This window comes from Xyrauchen texanus, chromosome 2 (genome assembly GCF_025860055.1).
Source record: "Xyrauchen texanus isolate HMW12.3.18 chromosome 2, RBS_HiC_50CHRs, whole genome shotgun sequence".
Lineage (NCBI taxonomy): Eukaryota > Metazoa > Chordata > Actinopteri > Cypriniformes > Catostomidae > Xyrauchen > Xyrauchen texanus.
In genome coordinates this window covers 46,652,343-46,670,233 of record NC_068277.1, presented here as the reverse complement: position 1 = coordinate 46,670,233, position 17,891 = coordinate 46,652,343, and the positions used below count along the sequence as shown (strand labels likewise).

The window sequence follows — 17,891 nt, the reverse complement described above, 5'->3', positions numbered from 1 at the left end:
ATTTCAAACACATTTCAAACATTTAAGCATACACCTTCAGATCAAAAGGTTTTTCAAGTGACCCCAAACTATTGAACGGCAGTGTATATCAATTAATTCAGTCAAACATGTCCACACTTTTGACTTTGATAGTTAATATGAAACCATATTAAAAATGTAAAGAACATTGTAAGAACATTGTCAGTGTATCCCGTTTACTGCAATACACATCAAAAGGGGAGAAAACACATTTACATTTCTTCAGCCAGAAAATAAATAAATACTAAATCCAATGGGAAAGGTTTCCCTTAAAAATATCCTTGTCAAGCATAAAGCCCCGCCCCTTCGCGCTTGGCGCTGTCCATCACAGTGGTGCTGCTCTGAAACTCCGCAAGCTCTAACGCGCGCACAAGCAGATCGCTGCCGAGGCGCGAGAGGACGAGGGAAAGTTATGCTGCTCGGAGCAACCAACGGATGATCACTGTCCAACGAATGAAGAGTGAACTCATTCACGATGTTCTGCAGTTTGAACACTGTCGCATGAGATCTGGAAGAGTGCTTTAAGCTTGCAACCATGATCTGGACTATTTTGTTACCATATTGTGTGACTTTTGTGCTGGGGAATAGGACCGACGAACGCATACCTTTCTTTCACGGACATGTGTTTGAAAACTCCCCACCTGGTATGAAAGTGAACGGGCTGAGTATCCCGGTGAAGCGCATCGACCCACAGAGATGCTTAAAGTCCGGGATGCACCTGAAACTCCAGGGCGACAGGAGTGAAGATTTTCACGTCTTCGCTCACCACAAACGAGGACACATATTACTGAAGACCTCTAACATTCTGGATAGAGAAGAGCGCGCTGAATATTTCCTCAGTCTGGCGCTTTGCTGTGAGAGTTGCGCATCCGCCGAACGCGTCGTAGCCGAAGTTGCGTATATTAAAGTGGACGTGCTCGACACCAACGACCACGAGCCCACTTTTCGCCACTCAGATGTGAAAATAACTTTGGACGACGCCACGGCCCTAAGGTCGGTGGTGTACACGGTTAAAGCGGAGGACACCGACAGCGGCAAAAACGCTGAGCTTATTTACTACGCGTTGCCGAAAAACTGCAGTTTCTACGTAGTTCCCAAAACCGGCGACATTCTCCTCGTGGACTCGATACTCGGTCTCGCGCGGCCAATAAAGTTCAGCGTGTTTGCGCGAGACCACGGCTGGCCCGCTCGAATTAGTCGCAAAATGGAGATAGAAATCAGTCCACGCCAGTGGCCAGCCCGCTCAGATGACGGACTCTCAAGAACGTCCCGTTCCGTGATGGAACCGGACAAGCCCATAGTTATCACCGTGTCTGAAGACGCGAGTATTGGCTCAGTCATAATGAACCTGCACCCGGCGAGGTTTCAGTCCGCCAGCTTTGAGCTGTTACATCCGGACGCGGATGATTCTCCAGTCACCGTGAGTCGGGACAGCGGAGATTTGATTATATCGAGGCAACTCGACCGAGAGACACAGCCGCTAGTGGAGATAACCGTAAAAGTACAAGATAAGCGAGGTGAGTGCGTCGAGACTAATCCAAATGCATCTTTGGATGGTTCCATGTCCCCATTCCCCTTCCCAAACTACACTGTCTGTGACAGAGTCTCCAACTTGTGCTGGCAGTTCTCGTATTAACGCAAAAAATGAGCGCTCTGCACATCAGATTGCATGCTGGTCTCCTCCATGTACCAAATCCTTAAGACTCCCTTTAGTTTTGAGGTCCCCTCATTATCACTCTGGGTAAAGTCTGACGTGTGATTGTCACGAGTCGAGGCGCAGATGAAACCACAGGTGCACTGCTGTACTAATGAAAGTACCTATGGCTTTAAACCATCCCTCTCCACTTTTACAGGTTATTCAATCAGCAAATTTTTTCAGGTGTTTGTGTGTGCCAGAGAGAGACCGGGAGATGAGGACAGCATTTGGCATGGTGATTTGCCATGGATGCTTATTACAGAGTCATATCACACCCATAAATTCCTCCTCTCCGGTACAAGGTGAACTTAGTGCTTGAAGCCGAATTTAGGCACGCATCCTTGGTGATTTAATCCTTTTTGAGTCGGAGTTGGTGCTCTACTTTTCTTCATCTGCTCGCATTAGCCATGTAATCCTGCTAGCACGATTAGAAGATACTGCGGGGAAAATGAGGTGTTTAGTGGAATGTGCTCATATTTGAGCAGTTGACCAGGCATGATTTAGCATCCTGTGATTTAATTAGTGTAGATTTGTTAATCAGGGGCTTTGTGCTTGCTGGACCTGCTGCTGTGCAGTTACTGCTTTTTTCTTGCAACCATGTTCCTAGCATATGTTCAAGGGCGCTTGTTCCTGAGTATGGACATGTTTGCAGGTCTGTGAATGTTGTGCAGTGTGCGACTTTCTGTGAAGCTTAGTACAAACAATAATGAGGCAAAACAGCTGGCTTTAATCAAGAATGAGAAAAAACGTCTGCTGACCTGACATGTGCCCATGGTCCTGTGGATGTAATGAGCTTTCTGGAAACCTTCCAGCACACATATTTATAAAAAAAATTACAAAGTATATTTACATCTCTTAAGCTTTGGATATTACAGTCAGGGACTAAACATGGTTCAAAGAATGAAAACAAAAAACAAAAATGTATAAAATATAATAACGTAACCGAAAACGGAAACAGTCCCTTGAAAGTCACTTCCATTGATCCAGAGTGAAAACGTTATTTTTAAAGGCTGGTAACTGTTTAATAGCCAGTTAAATTAGTTCAGGTCATTTTTGTATGAAACCAAAGACCAAAGAGTTTATACCAGCAATTGTTTGGAATTCCATCACTTTCTGTTGCCCAAAAAATGGGGTGTCACTCTTTTTAGTAGAACATGAGAAGCATGTGCTTTGATCCTGAAGGAAACCACTGAATGACACATTTCTTTATCTAATTGCACATATAGGATGCAGCCTTCCATGACACGCTGAAGACATTTTTGGCAGTTATGTATATATTTACTACATAAACATGCATGATTAATCCAGATGCAAGGAAAAACATTGAGGTATGTACATTTTTCAGTTGTTTCCAGGTCTTCACTCAATTATTGTTAGATATGATGCAGGAATACAGATGCTGCCGGGTTTTGACTGAGAATCAGATCAGTAATTAAAAAAATAAATAAAATAAAGTAAACTAATTAAACAATTATTAAATAATTAAAACATTATATTGAGCTTGTGAGATCGGGCAACACTGCAACTGGTATAATACCCACCCTTAGTATTGAGAACTATGATTAAAATTAAGAATCGTATTAACTGTTTTTTATATCATTCTAACCAGTGACAAATTGGAAACAAACTAGAAAATACTCAGTACGAACCGAAATTAAAAAATGTCATTTTTAATCCCTGATTAAAGTACATGTGTGTCTTAAGTCATGCAGTTGCAATATAGAACATAACATTACCCCAAATATCATTCCTAAGAAAATGAAGTCTAAATCCTATACAGTATATCACTTTTGAGTTAATTGTACATACAATAAAAAAAAGTAAAAAGTAAAGTCACAAAGTGAGAATGTCTCATTTGAACAAAACACTTGAGCGTTCATAATGCAAAAACTTGTTCTTGAAAGACCCCAGCATTGTTAAGCAATTGATGACATGTATATTTTTTCACAACTTCAAATGTATATTTGATCTTTTTTAGGTATTTAATGATTCATGTGTAGAGAAGGCCAAAACAAAGTCTAAATGCCACAAATTCACTCAAGTACAACATTCTCTTTCAGAGCAATCAAGGAAGTGACAATATCTGGAGGTGACTGTGCCTTCATTATAGCACTGCTATCAAGAATGTTAATAACTTAACTTGTTAACCTAACTCTTCTTTTGTGTACTTTTCTCTTTTGTCATGCTCTTGTGATGGGTTGAATATGCAGAGTGTGGCATTGCAATGTAATATGCTACTTTTTGTTATACTTGACCTAACAGTACTTCTTTGTAAGTACTTTGTTTTATACAATGTGGAACAGCTGTATAAAAATATCTAGCAAGCTTGAGTCATCAATCTGTTGTCATATAATAATTGTGTTATATTAAATGTTAAAATTACAATTAAAATCAAAAAATTGTTAGACACAAAAATGAACAGGCATACAGTACATTTATACACCGATCAGTCACAACATTAAAACTACCTGCTTTACATTATGTAGGTCCCCCTCGTGCCACCAAATCATTCAGATTAGCATTCTGAGATGATATTCTTCTCACCACAATTGTACAGAGTGGTTATCTGAGTTACAGTAGACTTTGTCAGTTTGAACCAGTCTGGCCATTCTCTGTTGACCTTTCTCATCGACAAGGCATTTTCATTCTCAGAACTGCCGCTCACTGGATGTTTTTGGCATTCTGAGTAAATTCTAGAGACTGCTGTGTGTGAAAATCCACTGAGATCAGCAGTTACAGAAAATCTCAAACCAGCCTGTCTGTTTGATAACATTGTGAAAAAATTAAATGTCTTTGACAAAATTAAATGAATAAAAGTAAAAAAATTATTTACTTTTTTATTTATTTTTTTATTTAAGATTACTCCATTCAATTATATGGATTTGTTATGTATATGTGCAAATCTTTCAAAATATTTATTTGATTGTAGGCACAAATTACTCTTTCAACACTTAAGGGATAGTTAAAAAAATTTATAATAATTATATTGTTATATTGTTATTATTTATCCCCCTTATGTTGTTCCAAACACTCAAAGACAGAATGTGGCCACATCAAAATTAATGCATTTTGTTTTGTTTTTAAAAAAAGTATATTTTATTTTGTTTACACATTACATCCACACAAGAATGGCATTTTACTCCACTGAAAATGGAGACTTTTAAACACTCTCCATAACCCGCATACTATGACATTAGGAAACTGAAGACGTTTTCAAACTTGATGTGGCCTGAGGCTAACATTGTGCCTAACATTTCCTTTTTTGTTATCAGAGGAAAGAAAGTCATACATGTTAGGAACAAATTGAGGCTCATGCACACACTCCATAGGGATGCGAGCATCGACCAAAACAATGATGTAACGTTCAAAGAGACTGAACATGATTCACCAACATCATGCTGACAGATGAGGTAGCATAATTCAAATTACACAGATTGTTTTACTACAAACTTTGAAACTGCATATTATATTTGACTTCCCAGGGCAGAAACAGGGCTAAAACAAAGTGTGGATATAGATCTGACTTTGCGAGACTGTAGTTGAAGTAATCACTTTTCTTTGCATGATACATTGACTGCATTTATACGATAGCCTATGTCGGTGTTAGCTAGATAGCAGCTTTATTTAGTGGATGATGACAGTAGCTGTTTATAAAATAGACTGTACATTATAAATAAGTTGACACAATTCAGTATTGATGTGATGTCATTTTGGTATATCGATGCGCTATTGTTTTATAATAATAGAATGTATATATTTTCTGTATAACCAAGTTACGTTAAACTAATGAATGGAGCGTTAAGTATTATCTTGAACATTCTAGCATTCATTTCATGTGTTATTGTAGTTTACCTTGTTGAATAATGAAAGATTAACATTGATTATGACAGTTACTGTGCAGGCAAGAACAAGTTAGCTAAAATTACACAGATCAATCCTTATGGCACTATATTTCAAATTTTTTGCTGTTATGTAAGCCAGTGTTTCCCAACCACTGTGCCATGAAAGACTGTCATGTGTACCGTTTAAAATTATAAAATTCCGCAAAATAAATAAATGCATGAAAATAAAATAAAAAATTAGGGATCCAAACTCCTCACCTTTCGGAGAAATTCTGCGTTTTGAAAAAATGATCAGTCACTTTTGTGATTATGAAGAGCAATGATTAATTAGCAGAAGTGAGTGATATTTATACGTGTTAAGGGTCTTACACATGACTCACGTCAGTGCTGCAGAATACATTGAAGTCTATGAAGTGACTTTACACCAAAGTGTTTTTCACACATATGTTTTTGCTTCACCAATAATGTCTTTGAGAGTACTAAAAAAATATTTAAAAACTTCAAATTTGTGATAATTTCTTTTAATTAAATATTACCTTATCATTATGAATATCAGAGACCCCAGTTATTGAACTAATTTAAATTCACCAATAAAATGCTTAACCCTCTGGGTTCTGAGGGTGTTTTGGGCCCTGGAGAAGTTTTGACAATGCACACTTGTAAAATCGACCCTCTGTGACGCTTTCTGCAACTCTTGTGATGTGGAGGGCAATGTGGCGCTTGACGATGGGTTCAGCCTCAAAAACCAAATTAAAACAGTCACGAGAATTCGTCTGTCCGAGGCAAAGAGGTCAAATCTAATGACAGTTGCCTCAGCATCAGTCTCCCTTGATGCGTTTACGCACAGGCGAGTTTAAGTCGATGCGGACCAGGCGGAAGGTTTGAGGTGTCAATTGAGTTCTGTTCAGTTCATTTTTTATGTGTTTTGTTCATATTTGAATCATATATGTTTTTTTAATATTGCATTGTTCATATGTTGTGTTTTTGTGGCCTCCGCTGTCACTGTGGAGGAAAAAACATTAATCTGCTTTGTGTGGTGTCTCTGTTGTTCATCTGTTCTCTTCATAAATAAATTGTAAAGCAATTCAATGGAAAGGAGGAGGCGAGAACCGGCTAAGCAATGTAAATAATATTTTAATGAGTAACTTAAACAAAAGACAAACACACACACATGACGGACATGTCCGTAAACGATCTCTCTCTCATCGCTCCACAGTTTGCAATAGGCCTTTATCCCTCTCGAAGGCTTAATTAGCCTGATAAGGGACCGGGTGTGTATAATCACGACCTGGACCCGCCCCCCACCCTGTCACATAAATACATGCATAATCTGCTATATGCTCATCCTGTAAATTCATGATTAATAATACAAATGTGAATGAAAATAAAAGCTATTAAATGTCTTATTATCATTAAAATATGAACGTTTAAATGATGGGAAATAATAGATTATGATAGAGTTTTTACAACCCTGTCCGTAAAACTGGGATTGTGTGCCGTAGAATGTTTTAGTCGTAAAAAGTGTGCCGTGGTAGAAAAAATTTGGGAAACACTGATGTAAGCTTACCTGTCCAATAAGAAGAATGGCAATTCAGGGTCGATTTTGATCCCCAAAACCGAACGAAGGTCAATCCAGGAATCACATGCCCTGCCAGTGTTCACTCTAGTTTTCACTCGATCACAATCACGTTCCCACTTATCCAGACTGGATTAAGTAGATAAATGTTTTTTTGTTTGTTTTTTTTGGCTTACTCAGAATTTGTGTAGGAGTCAGTGTTGTGCTGGGAGCCGGACCTTTGCTGGATTCCATCTCTAAGATAACGTTACCTATTGTTGCAGTTTGTTGTCGCTGTTGAATAGTGGAAGAGAAGAACTGAGGCAAGGCTCTCTGGAGCACGCATAAATATCACATCCTTTGGATTTTCCCTGCAAAAGTGACCTGCTCCCTTCGCATGAAAATCAGTCTACAGGCTTAATAGGACAACATAAGAATTCCGGGAAGGGCTAATTTTTTTATTTTTGTTACAAGCCATTCACACATTGGCAAAAAAAGACTAATATTTCATGAACATTTTTACATATTGCTCCTTTTAGTTACACATTCAGTATGCTGAGTTAGATCTGGGTGACTATGTCTGATTACACATTGTGTAAATCTTGATAAATGCGAACATCACCTTCCATCCTCCAAATCACCCCATCCATCTCTGTTGCCTGGATGTTGAGTTTTTCTGTGGTAGCTGTCCATAGAATCACTGATTGCATCTGGTTCATTTGGACGTTCAGACCATTCTGAGTTGAAGCAATTTTCTTTTTCAAAATTACGTGTTTTACTATCCTTATGTGGGGACATTTGGTCCCCACAAAGTGATAAATACACACTCTCTCTCTTTCCCGCTTTCTCTCTCTCTCTCACACACATACACACACACGCACGCACGCACGCACACACACACACACACACACACACACACACACACACACACACACACACACACACACACACACACACACACACAAACACCCCTTCTGCTTTCTTGTCAAAGTACGTCTTATGCTGCCAGTCTTTGTGGTGTCAGTGCTGTGGGATCAATTAACTCCTGCACAGAGGATGCTGGTCGAGAGTTTGTGTGTGTAGTAAACTCTGCTTTTATTTATTTCGTCTGTCTGTTTCATTAAGGTCACAGGCATGTTTTTGAGGCATCTCTATTACCCTTACATATGGAAGATGCCCCAGGTGTCTTCTCGCTAAAGGTCTATCACACAAGCACAAACATTGAAAAAATTTCTGCTAGTTTTTGTAGAAACAGCTTTGTGTTTTGATTTCCATGATCCAAATGATGGAGCTGAAATTTGGGGAAAGATTCACAGATGTGGAAAGAATATATTATGTAAATTATTTAATGAACTCTAGAGTAAAATATTAATTAATGAAACAATGTAACATACATAGGGAAACCTCACGCAGAGACAAGTTATTTTACAGGTTGTGTGGAACTTTTGGGTGAATGAAAGGATTACAACTATTTGGTCAATTAAAGATGAATTCATTATAATGTATGAAACTAGGGGTTCGATCTTGAGAGCCCCAATCACCTTTGCTTAAAATAGAAAAGGCCAATTAGAATTTGCGAGTGGAATTTTCATGCCACTCTCCATCCTGGACATACGGGAATAAAAGGAGATGGCGTGCATCACTCATTCAGATTTTTTTTCCAGAGTCAATGCATGTTGTGTTCGTCCTCTCACCTTTCGCTACACTGCTGGATTCTTACGGTGCATATCAGCGGTCACCCTCGCACGGTCGATTGTTGTGCTTCCCCTGGGCACTTTGGCAGCTGAGCCTGCGAGTGCTAAAAGAGTATATTCAAAAGAGTATATTTCCTTCTAATAGAGCTGAGCAAACACTTTCCGTCTTATTAAAGATGTCCTTCCGCGTTTGCGCTACTGGATGTGGCCTTTATCTCTCCCCTCTGGAAACTTATGAAATCTGTCTCGAGTGCTTGGGGTGCCAGCATGCCGAGTTGGCTTTCGTAGAAAGGTTGGAGTTCTCATTGTGAGAACATGCCAATGAGAATGTTGTGGTTGTGGCTCACTTCCTTCTTCTTAAAGCAAGGAGCCACCGTGGCTGCTCCACAACCTAGTCTGTCCTGAGCTGACGCTCAGCAGGCTGGGTCGGCAAGAGTCCCCGGGGCCTCGGCAACCACATGGTCAATAAAAGAGCAGTTTCCTCATTCCCTGGGCCAGCGCACTCCTGATGGAAAGGCGCTGGAAGTCTTTCCAGTCAATCAGGTGAATGCGAGTACCTCCCGTTCCCTCATTCTCCGTTGAGAGACAGCCGGCGAACAGGTAAGTATGCTGGCCTCTGGGGTCGCTCACCCACCCCAGTCACCGGTCATCGGTTTTGGACTTGCAGAGTAACACGTCCACCCTAGACTGTCTTACAGGTGGGTCACTTGCTCTGCCCTGCCGCAAATCACCCGGCCTGGGCACGGTAAGTCCAGTCGTCCCCTTGGTACCGCTGTTGCAGAGGCCTGGTTAGCGCTCTCCAGCCCCTCTGCAGTGTCTCATCAGGACGATTCACCTTGGCTACAAGATTCAGTTTGCCAGACGCCCACCCAGGTTCTGGCGAAGGGAGCAATAGAGCCCGTCCCGTTACCGAGCTGCACAAGGGCTTTTACAGACCTTATTTAATCATGTACTTCACAAGGACTTGCCAACGGGGAAGTTCACATATGGAAAATACCACTGGAGAACCCTATACACAGAGAGGGTGGCACAGCCACAGTGGCCGAGGCAGAGAAAGCTCTTGCGAGGGGAAACACTGGGTTCAGCAAAGGGGAAACTGAACAGTGGAAACTGAACAGTCTGTCAGTGTGTGCATTGCTTGACATGCAAAAAGCTTGATGCTTTGACTTTTATTGTTGGAAATAAATATATAGGTAGAACCCAGTGGCCCTGTTCATACAGACAAAGCACAGCCATGCAAATATTCAGTACAAGAGCACTCTGGCTCATCTGATATTGCTTACCTAATTGAAGCAGGAATTAGCCCTTTAGCACTTTAACACAGAATGAGCTATGTGACATTTGATAGTCACTCAAGGGCCCTCACACAATGTACTATTACACTATACTTGTCTCCAGACATGCTGAGTAAAATGGAACAAAATCAGATGTAGAAAAAAGTACAACTATGGAGTGTTAACAGACAGTTGGTGTCAGAACAACTGAACAGTGATTGGTTCAGTTAATCACATCTATGAAACAGTTGTTAATGAAAGTGATCTAAACAGTTTTCTTCAGTGTTGAATGGTCTAGTTGGAAGAGAGGCCATATGGGATGCTTCCCCTGTGGTGTATGCAGATTTTTGTTAACATTTAGCATCTTCTGGACTGGACAGAAGAGAACACAGTATATAGAACTTGTACTTGGTTATCAAGTCAAACATTTGTTCTGGGGCTGCTGTTGGCTGTGTGGTCACTGACATGCAGGAAATAATGAAATGATAGAAAACATACTTTTATTAAAAAAGCACTTTTATTAACCCCATGTACTAGGGGTGTGCAGTGGAGCCATTATCTGTATTTGTATCTGTATCTTTTCATATGACAAAATGATCTGTATTCGGATAGAACAGAGTGTGGGTGAGACTTAAATCGGAAGTGCATCAAAACTAACTGAAACACCAACATTTAAATAGTACTCTTATGTTTATAGTATCTATTAGTAAAATATGCCTTTTATATGCCTTTTCATAATAGTAGCCTAATAATAATATACAATTATTATTTACATTTTCTTTTAAAAAACGTTTGTTTTCTTACCAGATGAAGCTGAATTTTAGGCTATATTAACTGTGGAATATCTTGTGGTTTTTCCTGGTATTTCTGATATTACTGTCTGCTTGAAACAAAATGTTCGTTTGTCTGTGCATGTACAACAAAATTATTCTGAAAGCATGAGCTGTCAAGCAAAATGTGAAATGTCAAGCACACAAATTGCAGTGAATAATAAACACAAATTCAAACATCAATATAGCCAACAAAGTCCGAATTATCAGAATTGTTTATGATAGGACACCATTATTTAGGTATATAATAATAATAATAATAATAATAATAATAATAATGAAATCAACAGAATTCAAGAACACTTAACATTTAAAAATTTAGCACAGTTTAAAAAAAAGGAAGAAGAAAAAAACAGCAAGTTTCAGTTTCTTTGTTTTACAGAAGCAGGAATATTCCTAATAGATGAAACCTCTATGGAGCATTTTTACTTTTTTCAGAACAAAATCTTAACCAGATAATTACCTTAATCGCTGATATGAATATAAATGTGGTCAACTTTAAAAGATGAATAGACGAGCTACGACATGAAATCACTTCAGGTCAGGAATTTAACATCGCGCTCAGGTTTAGGCTATAAATAAATACATGAGAATCACGTGAGAATCATGTGATACATTAACATAGACATTTCAAGAAGTTTAACATGTATATGATGTCGTATTTTAATTAATGTTACACCTGACAAGATCAAGACTTGCATAATTAATGGTAGCCACATACGGTGTCGAGACCACGGCCATCCGATCTGTAATCACAACATGCGCATTTTCATTCATAAGGTTTTGAAATACTGGCTGCACAGAATCATAAATTTGTTGTAATATTGGATATGGTTATTTAAAATGTCACTTTATCCTTAATCAGTCAAACTAATATATTTTTTTAATATTATTTGGATGAATCCATTATTTATTTTGAAGTCATTATCTGTGCCTTTCTGAATAAGGTATTCAGCTTCGGGCATATCCCTACCATGTACACTATTATTTATGTGATCATTAAAGCAGAAAGTGTTTTTTTTTCATAATCTTTCTCTGATCCATAATTAGTTCTGTGTTTCTCTGGTGATTCTAGAAATGTGTTAAATGACCTCTTGTAGGAGTGTGTCTTCAAACATGTTGTAGTTCATGATATATATCAAACATCAGTGGATATTTTAGGCTTACATTTAGACAGAGGTAATCAGCACATTTGACTTGACTTAACAATGAAAAATCTAACAATTTGGTTCAACTACATAGACACAAACACAAACATACATACAAATCTCAAGTCAATCTCAGTTTGACTTCCCATTTGCATCAATTGTCTGATTTCACTAACAACTAAACCACTGACAGGGCTAAGTTGCCATGGCAAAAAGCAATGTTTCTGACATTGATGGGAATTGTGTATGCCTGAGGAAGAGACATTACAAAACATCCTGTCCATAACACACATAACACATAAAAATACATACATACATACACAGGCACAAGAAAAATACGCTGAAAACCAAAAACTTGCCAGTCAGTTAACACTGATCCAACATGAAATACAACTGAAAATTTCAGAATTTTCTGTTGGGTGGTAAATCACCCTAATTATGCTGATTAAGCCTGAGAGGGATAAATGCCACCAGAGACAGTAGTGCAACAGAGAGAGAGAGTTACGGGCATCTGTCCGACGACACCTGTGGGTGTTTGTCTTTTTTGCTTAAGTTTATTATTAAAATATTGTTTATATTGTTAAGCTGGTTTATAAAAAAAAAGTTAATGTATGTCAATCTATGGACAAACATGTACAAACAGACACATTGGTACTCATGCAAACACCCCACAACCTAGCACAATGCCAATTGATGAGTGAAAAATATAACAGACTGTATGAGTGCCATGCCCCCGTCATCTCATCTCCTCTCACTCAATCTCTCTATCCCTCAATCCTCAGGGAGACACACTCAGTATTGGTAATTGGGAGTTCATGCTGTACACAGCCTATATCTTACAGCTCCTCTTAAAGTAGCCCTGTGTCACTGCGTTTATCCCCTTCGATGCTGTAGTAGATTGAACATGTGTGTGGTTGTGTAAGGGTCTGTTTATATGTTTCTCATGCTTGTGTAAGCAATGCCTCTGACCAAGAGTGTGCAAGGCAGTCAAGGCAAGACATACGCTAATACCCAGATTGATTAATTCTAAAAAAGGTAACGAGGTAGATTATAAGCACACAGACTTTCACATCCAACTTTCTCTCAATCGCATCCCCAGTTCTCTTGTATCATTCCATAACTCATTATTTCATTAGTCTGTCCCAATCTTGGCCCGCCTTGTCTTTATTTTATTTTCTATTCCTTTTTTCTTTTTCCACCATTTTATCTGTTCTGCTTAGGACTGTTCTGTGATTAGTTCGTATCCAATCTGGCTCTCTCTGATAGAGGAGACTGTGAGTGTTGCAGCCAATTCTTCTAATTGCCAGGCTTAATCAAACAGACAAATGGGAGGGATAGCAGGCAGCCTGTGACCTTTCCAAGATGGCATCCTCGCCTCGGTTCTCGAGCAAGATAGTTGCCAGCCGGCACCTTGGTTAATAATGCTGACAAATCAACTGCGTCTGTGACTTCAGTACCATTTCCTGTCTGCTAATAGGCCACGTGCCCCTGAATCGCTGGAGCATTTGATGAGTGGTTACTCTTCTGTGGCTCGTTGTTGGCCACAATGACTAATGTTTGTCCCATTAAATTAGTCAGAAAGATCTGTAATATTTGTGTTTGTTTGTGCAAGATGACAGGATATCCTAAGATTTGGCCCTGGAGTGCACTAGTCTAAAGTGATTCAAAATTAGCAGTCAAACTGCTTTTTGTGGTGTAGATTTGCATACACAAAGTTCTTTGAGTGTTTTTGTAGTTTTTACTTTGCAATTGTGTGTCTGCTTTTGTTGCACTCTGTGTGCAATAATACTCTGTCCTTATGCAATTGTGCTGTTTAAATGAGGCCATGAACACGTGTGGCCTACGTTCTCTCACTTTCTCTCTCATTGTCCATTTCATTTCTATACTTTTCATCAACCAGCTTGTGGATTTTTGTGTATGTTTTGTTGCATCTGGGTATGCAGATGGAGTAAAGCATGACAATATCCATTTACAATCTGCACAAAATGTGTTTAAAAAAAAAAAAAAAACAACACAGATACGTTCCCTTTTATGTACCTTGTTGACTGCTCTTAAAGTCTAAAATTAGAGCACTACACAAGGTTTTGGTTCAGTAAAGATCTCACTTTTTCCACACACTCCTGTGAACAAACAGAGCTGTGTCCACTATCCATCTCTCATGTAAAAAATTTGCATTTATTTAGTGCATGTCTGAAATATTAATTATATTGTGTGTTTCTCAAATCATCATCGCCCGTATAACGGGATACTGACAATATGTCTGCTCACATGCTAAGCAGCCAATATTTATAGCTGGATGTCTTGCACCAGCAGGCTCACAGAGTGCTTTAATCATAGATTAATGACCATGTGGCATAGGAATGAAGTTCATTAGCATGGCTTTCTCTCACACTCCCTCTTTCAGAACAGCATTTCAGGATGCTGGCTTCTATAGATCAGCTCACACACAAACACAAACACACACACACACACATTAGATCTTAGTTCATAGGAGAACAGGCAGTACATATATTTTAAAATATACAGTATACAACAACTTGTGATATTGCTTTATCTACATTATGTTTGTCATTTTTTAATAGTTGTGATAATATTTAGAGAAGTAGGAATATTAGTGAAAGTAACTGAGTGGTGAAAGAAAATGTGAGTGGCTCTTGCCTATGCAAGTTTTCCGCATGATGCTAGGGAGTTATGTAATTAAAAAGGGGTTCTGAGTGTTTTTTTTGCCCATTGCTTGGTGGTTGTTAAGCTAATCCTAAAGTATCCCGGACAGCAGTGAAGCACAACCCACTCACCTGTCCATCAACCATTGCACTAAAACCAGGCACGGATTTAGGAAGCAGAGGCCCCTGGGCACAAAATCTTGGAGGCCCCTCCTCCTTCTCCTCCTCTCCTCTTTTTCTTTTTCCTTTCCTCCTTTTTCTTTAGTTAAAAACAAAAACACCAACTCCATTTCTTGTGATGTTAACTGTGACAGCAAAAGAGATCTATAAATATCTATAAAACAAAAGACAAAATGGAAACTATCACAGAACAAAATCAACAGAATTTATTGGAATAAAAGCAGATTAAAATCTATGAAAATACAGGCTAATAACATAACTAAGAATAACTATAGTCATGTCTGTACAGTCTGTTTTTTTTTACGGAGAAACAGATGATCAGCGATATACTAGGTTGGTTACAACTGCATCACCTCCCCTCCTGGCCACCCTCCTTACTGGCAGTTAAAGTGGAAATCCTCCATTTTAACAGCACAAGGGACACTTTACTGCCTGGGACCTTATGCAACAGTCTTTTTTCTGGCCTTTCTTCTTGAAAACTCCTCCACGACTTCAGTAAAGTCCAGAATTGCCAGAGAGTTCAAGCGTTGTTGACTCATCCTTGTTCTCAGTTCATTTTTAATTCTCGCCATGTGGGAAAATGAGCGCTCCCCTTCACAGTTTGTCACTGGCAAAGTGAGAAACATCCTCAAGGCCACGTACACATTAGGGAAGACGGATTGCAGGCCAAGTTCCAACACGGTGTTCAGCATCTTTGATGGCGACTTGTCTTGCTCACACATGAATGATCTGAATTGTATGAGCTCGTTGGCAAAGCTGCTGTTTAGGTCTGATGGATATGCATAGAGTAGTGCATTGGCGTGTTTTGTGACCTCACTGTTGCTCGTTGTTTCTGGCATGAACAAAACTCCAAATATATCCGTCAACTCCTTGTAGGCAGACAGGCGATGATCAAGACAGCTAACCAGTTTGTCTATGACTACATAAAACGTGTCTATTTGGAATTTCTTCCTCCCATCATGTAGGTTGCTTGGATCTTCTTTAGGCTCACTCCCTTCATCTCCAAAGGTTTTCCGTTTTCTGCTTCGTTGTAGGTCACACTTGTAGGTGTGGAGCACACCTGTTACATTCAGAGCTGCTTTTTCATACATCTCAAACTGATCACGTTGTGTGGAAACAAACGCACGCAATGACTCGAGTAGATGCACCGCTGTCAAAATGTTGATGTCACTTTTTTGTAGCATTATGCTTGTGGCTTGAAATCTGTCAAGGATTGTATCCCAGAAAAAGGCCATAAATGCAGTTTCTAGATATTTCAACTTAGTGCACAGCACCCCTGCTTCATGTCTGGTTTCTCTTTTTTCCTCATCTGAGCTGGCTATATTTGCAAGTGCCTCCTTTATCTTTGCATAGTTTTTCGCTAGAGCTTTGGTGGCATCTGCTCGACAGCTCCATCTTGTACCTGAAAGAGATTTCAGTGTCAAACTTATCCCGTTGGTGTTGCGGAAAACCCCCCCATCGGTTGGCAGAGGAGGAACAAAATGTATACAGTGACTGCAACATGCTAAAGTAATTTCCAACTTCTGGGCTGCTTGCCTCTATGGTGTTGACTCCAACTAAATTCAGGGAGTGAGCTGCGCAGGGTACATAATGCATTAAAGGATTTCTCTTCTTTAGATGAGCTTGAAGTCCATTATACTTTCCAGACATATTACTGGCGTTGTCATATGACTGGCCTCTGCAATTTGACAGCTCCAAGCCTAAGCTCTCAACCATGGCAACAACACATTCTGCCAAACTTTCACCTGTGTGGCTTTCAATTGGCTCAAAAGCGAGAAAACGCTCAACAACTTTCCCTTTCTTGTCAACAAATCTGAAAATAAAAGTAAGTTGATCAACGTGGGACAGGTCTGGGGTTGAGTCGACAACTACAGAAAAGTATTTGGCTTCCCTAATTTCGTCCGCAACAGTCTGCCTAGATTTTTTCTCCCATCACATCAATAAATTCCTCACAAATTGTGGATGACAAATAAGAAACATTCTCGCTGCCTTTCTTACCAAACTTGTCTATATGTCTAGCTAAGAATGGGTCAAACTGAGCTATCAGTTCTAGAATCCCAAGGTAATTTCCATTTAGAGGTGACCCCAGCAATTCATTATCACCTCTAAAGGCAAGTCATCTCTCCCCGAGAAACTTGATCACCGCCACAACTCTTTTGAGGACCTCTCTCCAGTATTGTCTTGCTCCTTCCATTTGTTTTAGTAAAGATGAGTCAATGGTTGCAGTGCCCTTAGATCTCTTATGTAAAGATAGCATGCAGCTCCTGTGCGCATCACTCTTCTCATGATCCCCAATGCGTTCTGAGTGTTTCCAGTCACTAAATCCTTCCACAAACTGATTATGCTTTTTTGAGAAAAGCTTACATGCAAAACAATAAATATTTCCATTTGATGGAGAGAACATGACCCATTCTCGAGATACTATCTGTCCATTTGGTAGATGAGAATTAAGTAGTTCATTGTTGAAGCAACGCCTTTTACCACCAATGGTCCTATTCCTGGCAGAAGCTGGATAGTTGGACCGTCGGTTATGAAAAGCCGCTGCACCCCTTTCGATTAAAATAGATGTAACAATATTGCTACTTGTGTCTCCCCATAAAGCTGGATCTTTAACATTGTTGGACCAGTCGTCCTGCATTGATGATCCATGCTTGGGTGCTGGATTAGGTTTGAGGTTCAAGCAGCCGCTTTGAGAAGTCTCCCATTCAGGTGGAGGATGGCACTGAGGTTCATCAGAGCAGCTAGGTACTAGGAGAAGGCAAGGACAGTGAGAAAAGGGGGCAGAGTGGTGCATAATTAAAATGAGTTGCAGAGGTGGAAAAAGTACTAAACTATTGTACTCAAGAAAAAAAGTACTAATACTTTGATGAAATATTATACTCAACTACAAGTGAAATTACCTATCTGAAAAATTACTTAAATAAAAGTAATAAGTAGGCCTGTCACGATAACTACTTTTTTATCAGTATAACCTACACACTTTCAAATGAC

At 39.4% G+C, this 17,891-nt stretch overlaps 1 protein-coding gene across 1 annotated transcript in view; it reads left to right on the top strand.

Moving 5' to 3' along the window:
- The first annotated feature begins 553 nt into the window (after nt 1-553).
- Nucleotides 554-17,891, top strand: part of LOC127654782 (neural-cadherin-like) — a 437,028-nt gene continuing 419,690 nt past the window's right edge. Inside the window, exon 1 of the mRNA XM_052142196.1 lies at nt 554-1,535. Within this exon, the coding sequence (XP_051998156.1) occupies nt 554-1,535 (982 nt within the window). The remainder of the gene's footprint in view (nt 1,536-17,891) is intronic.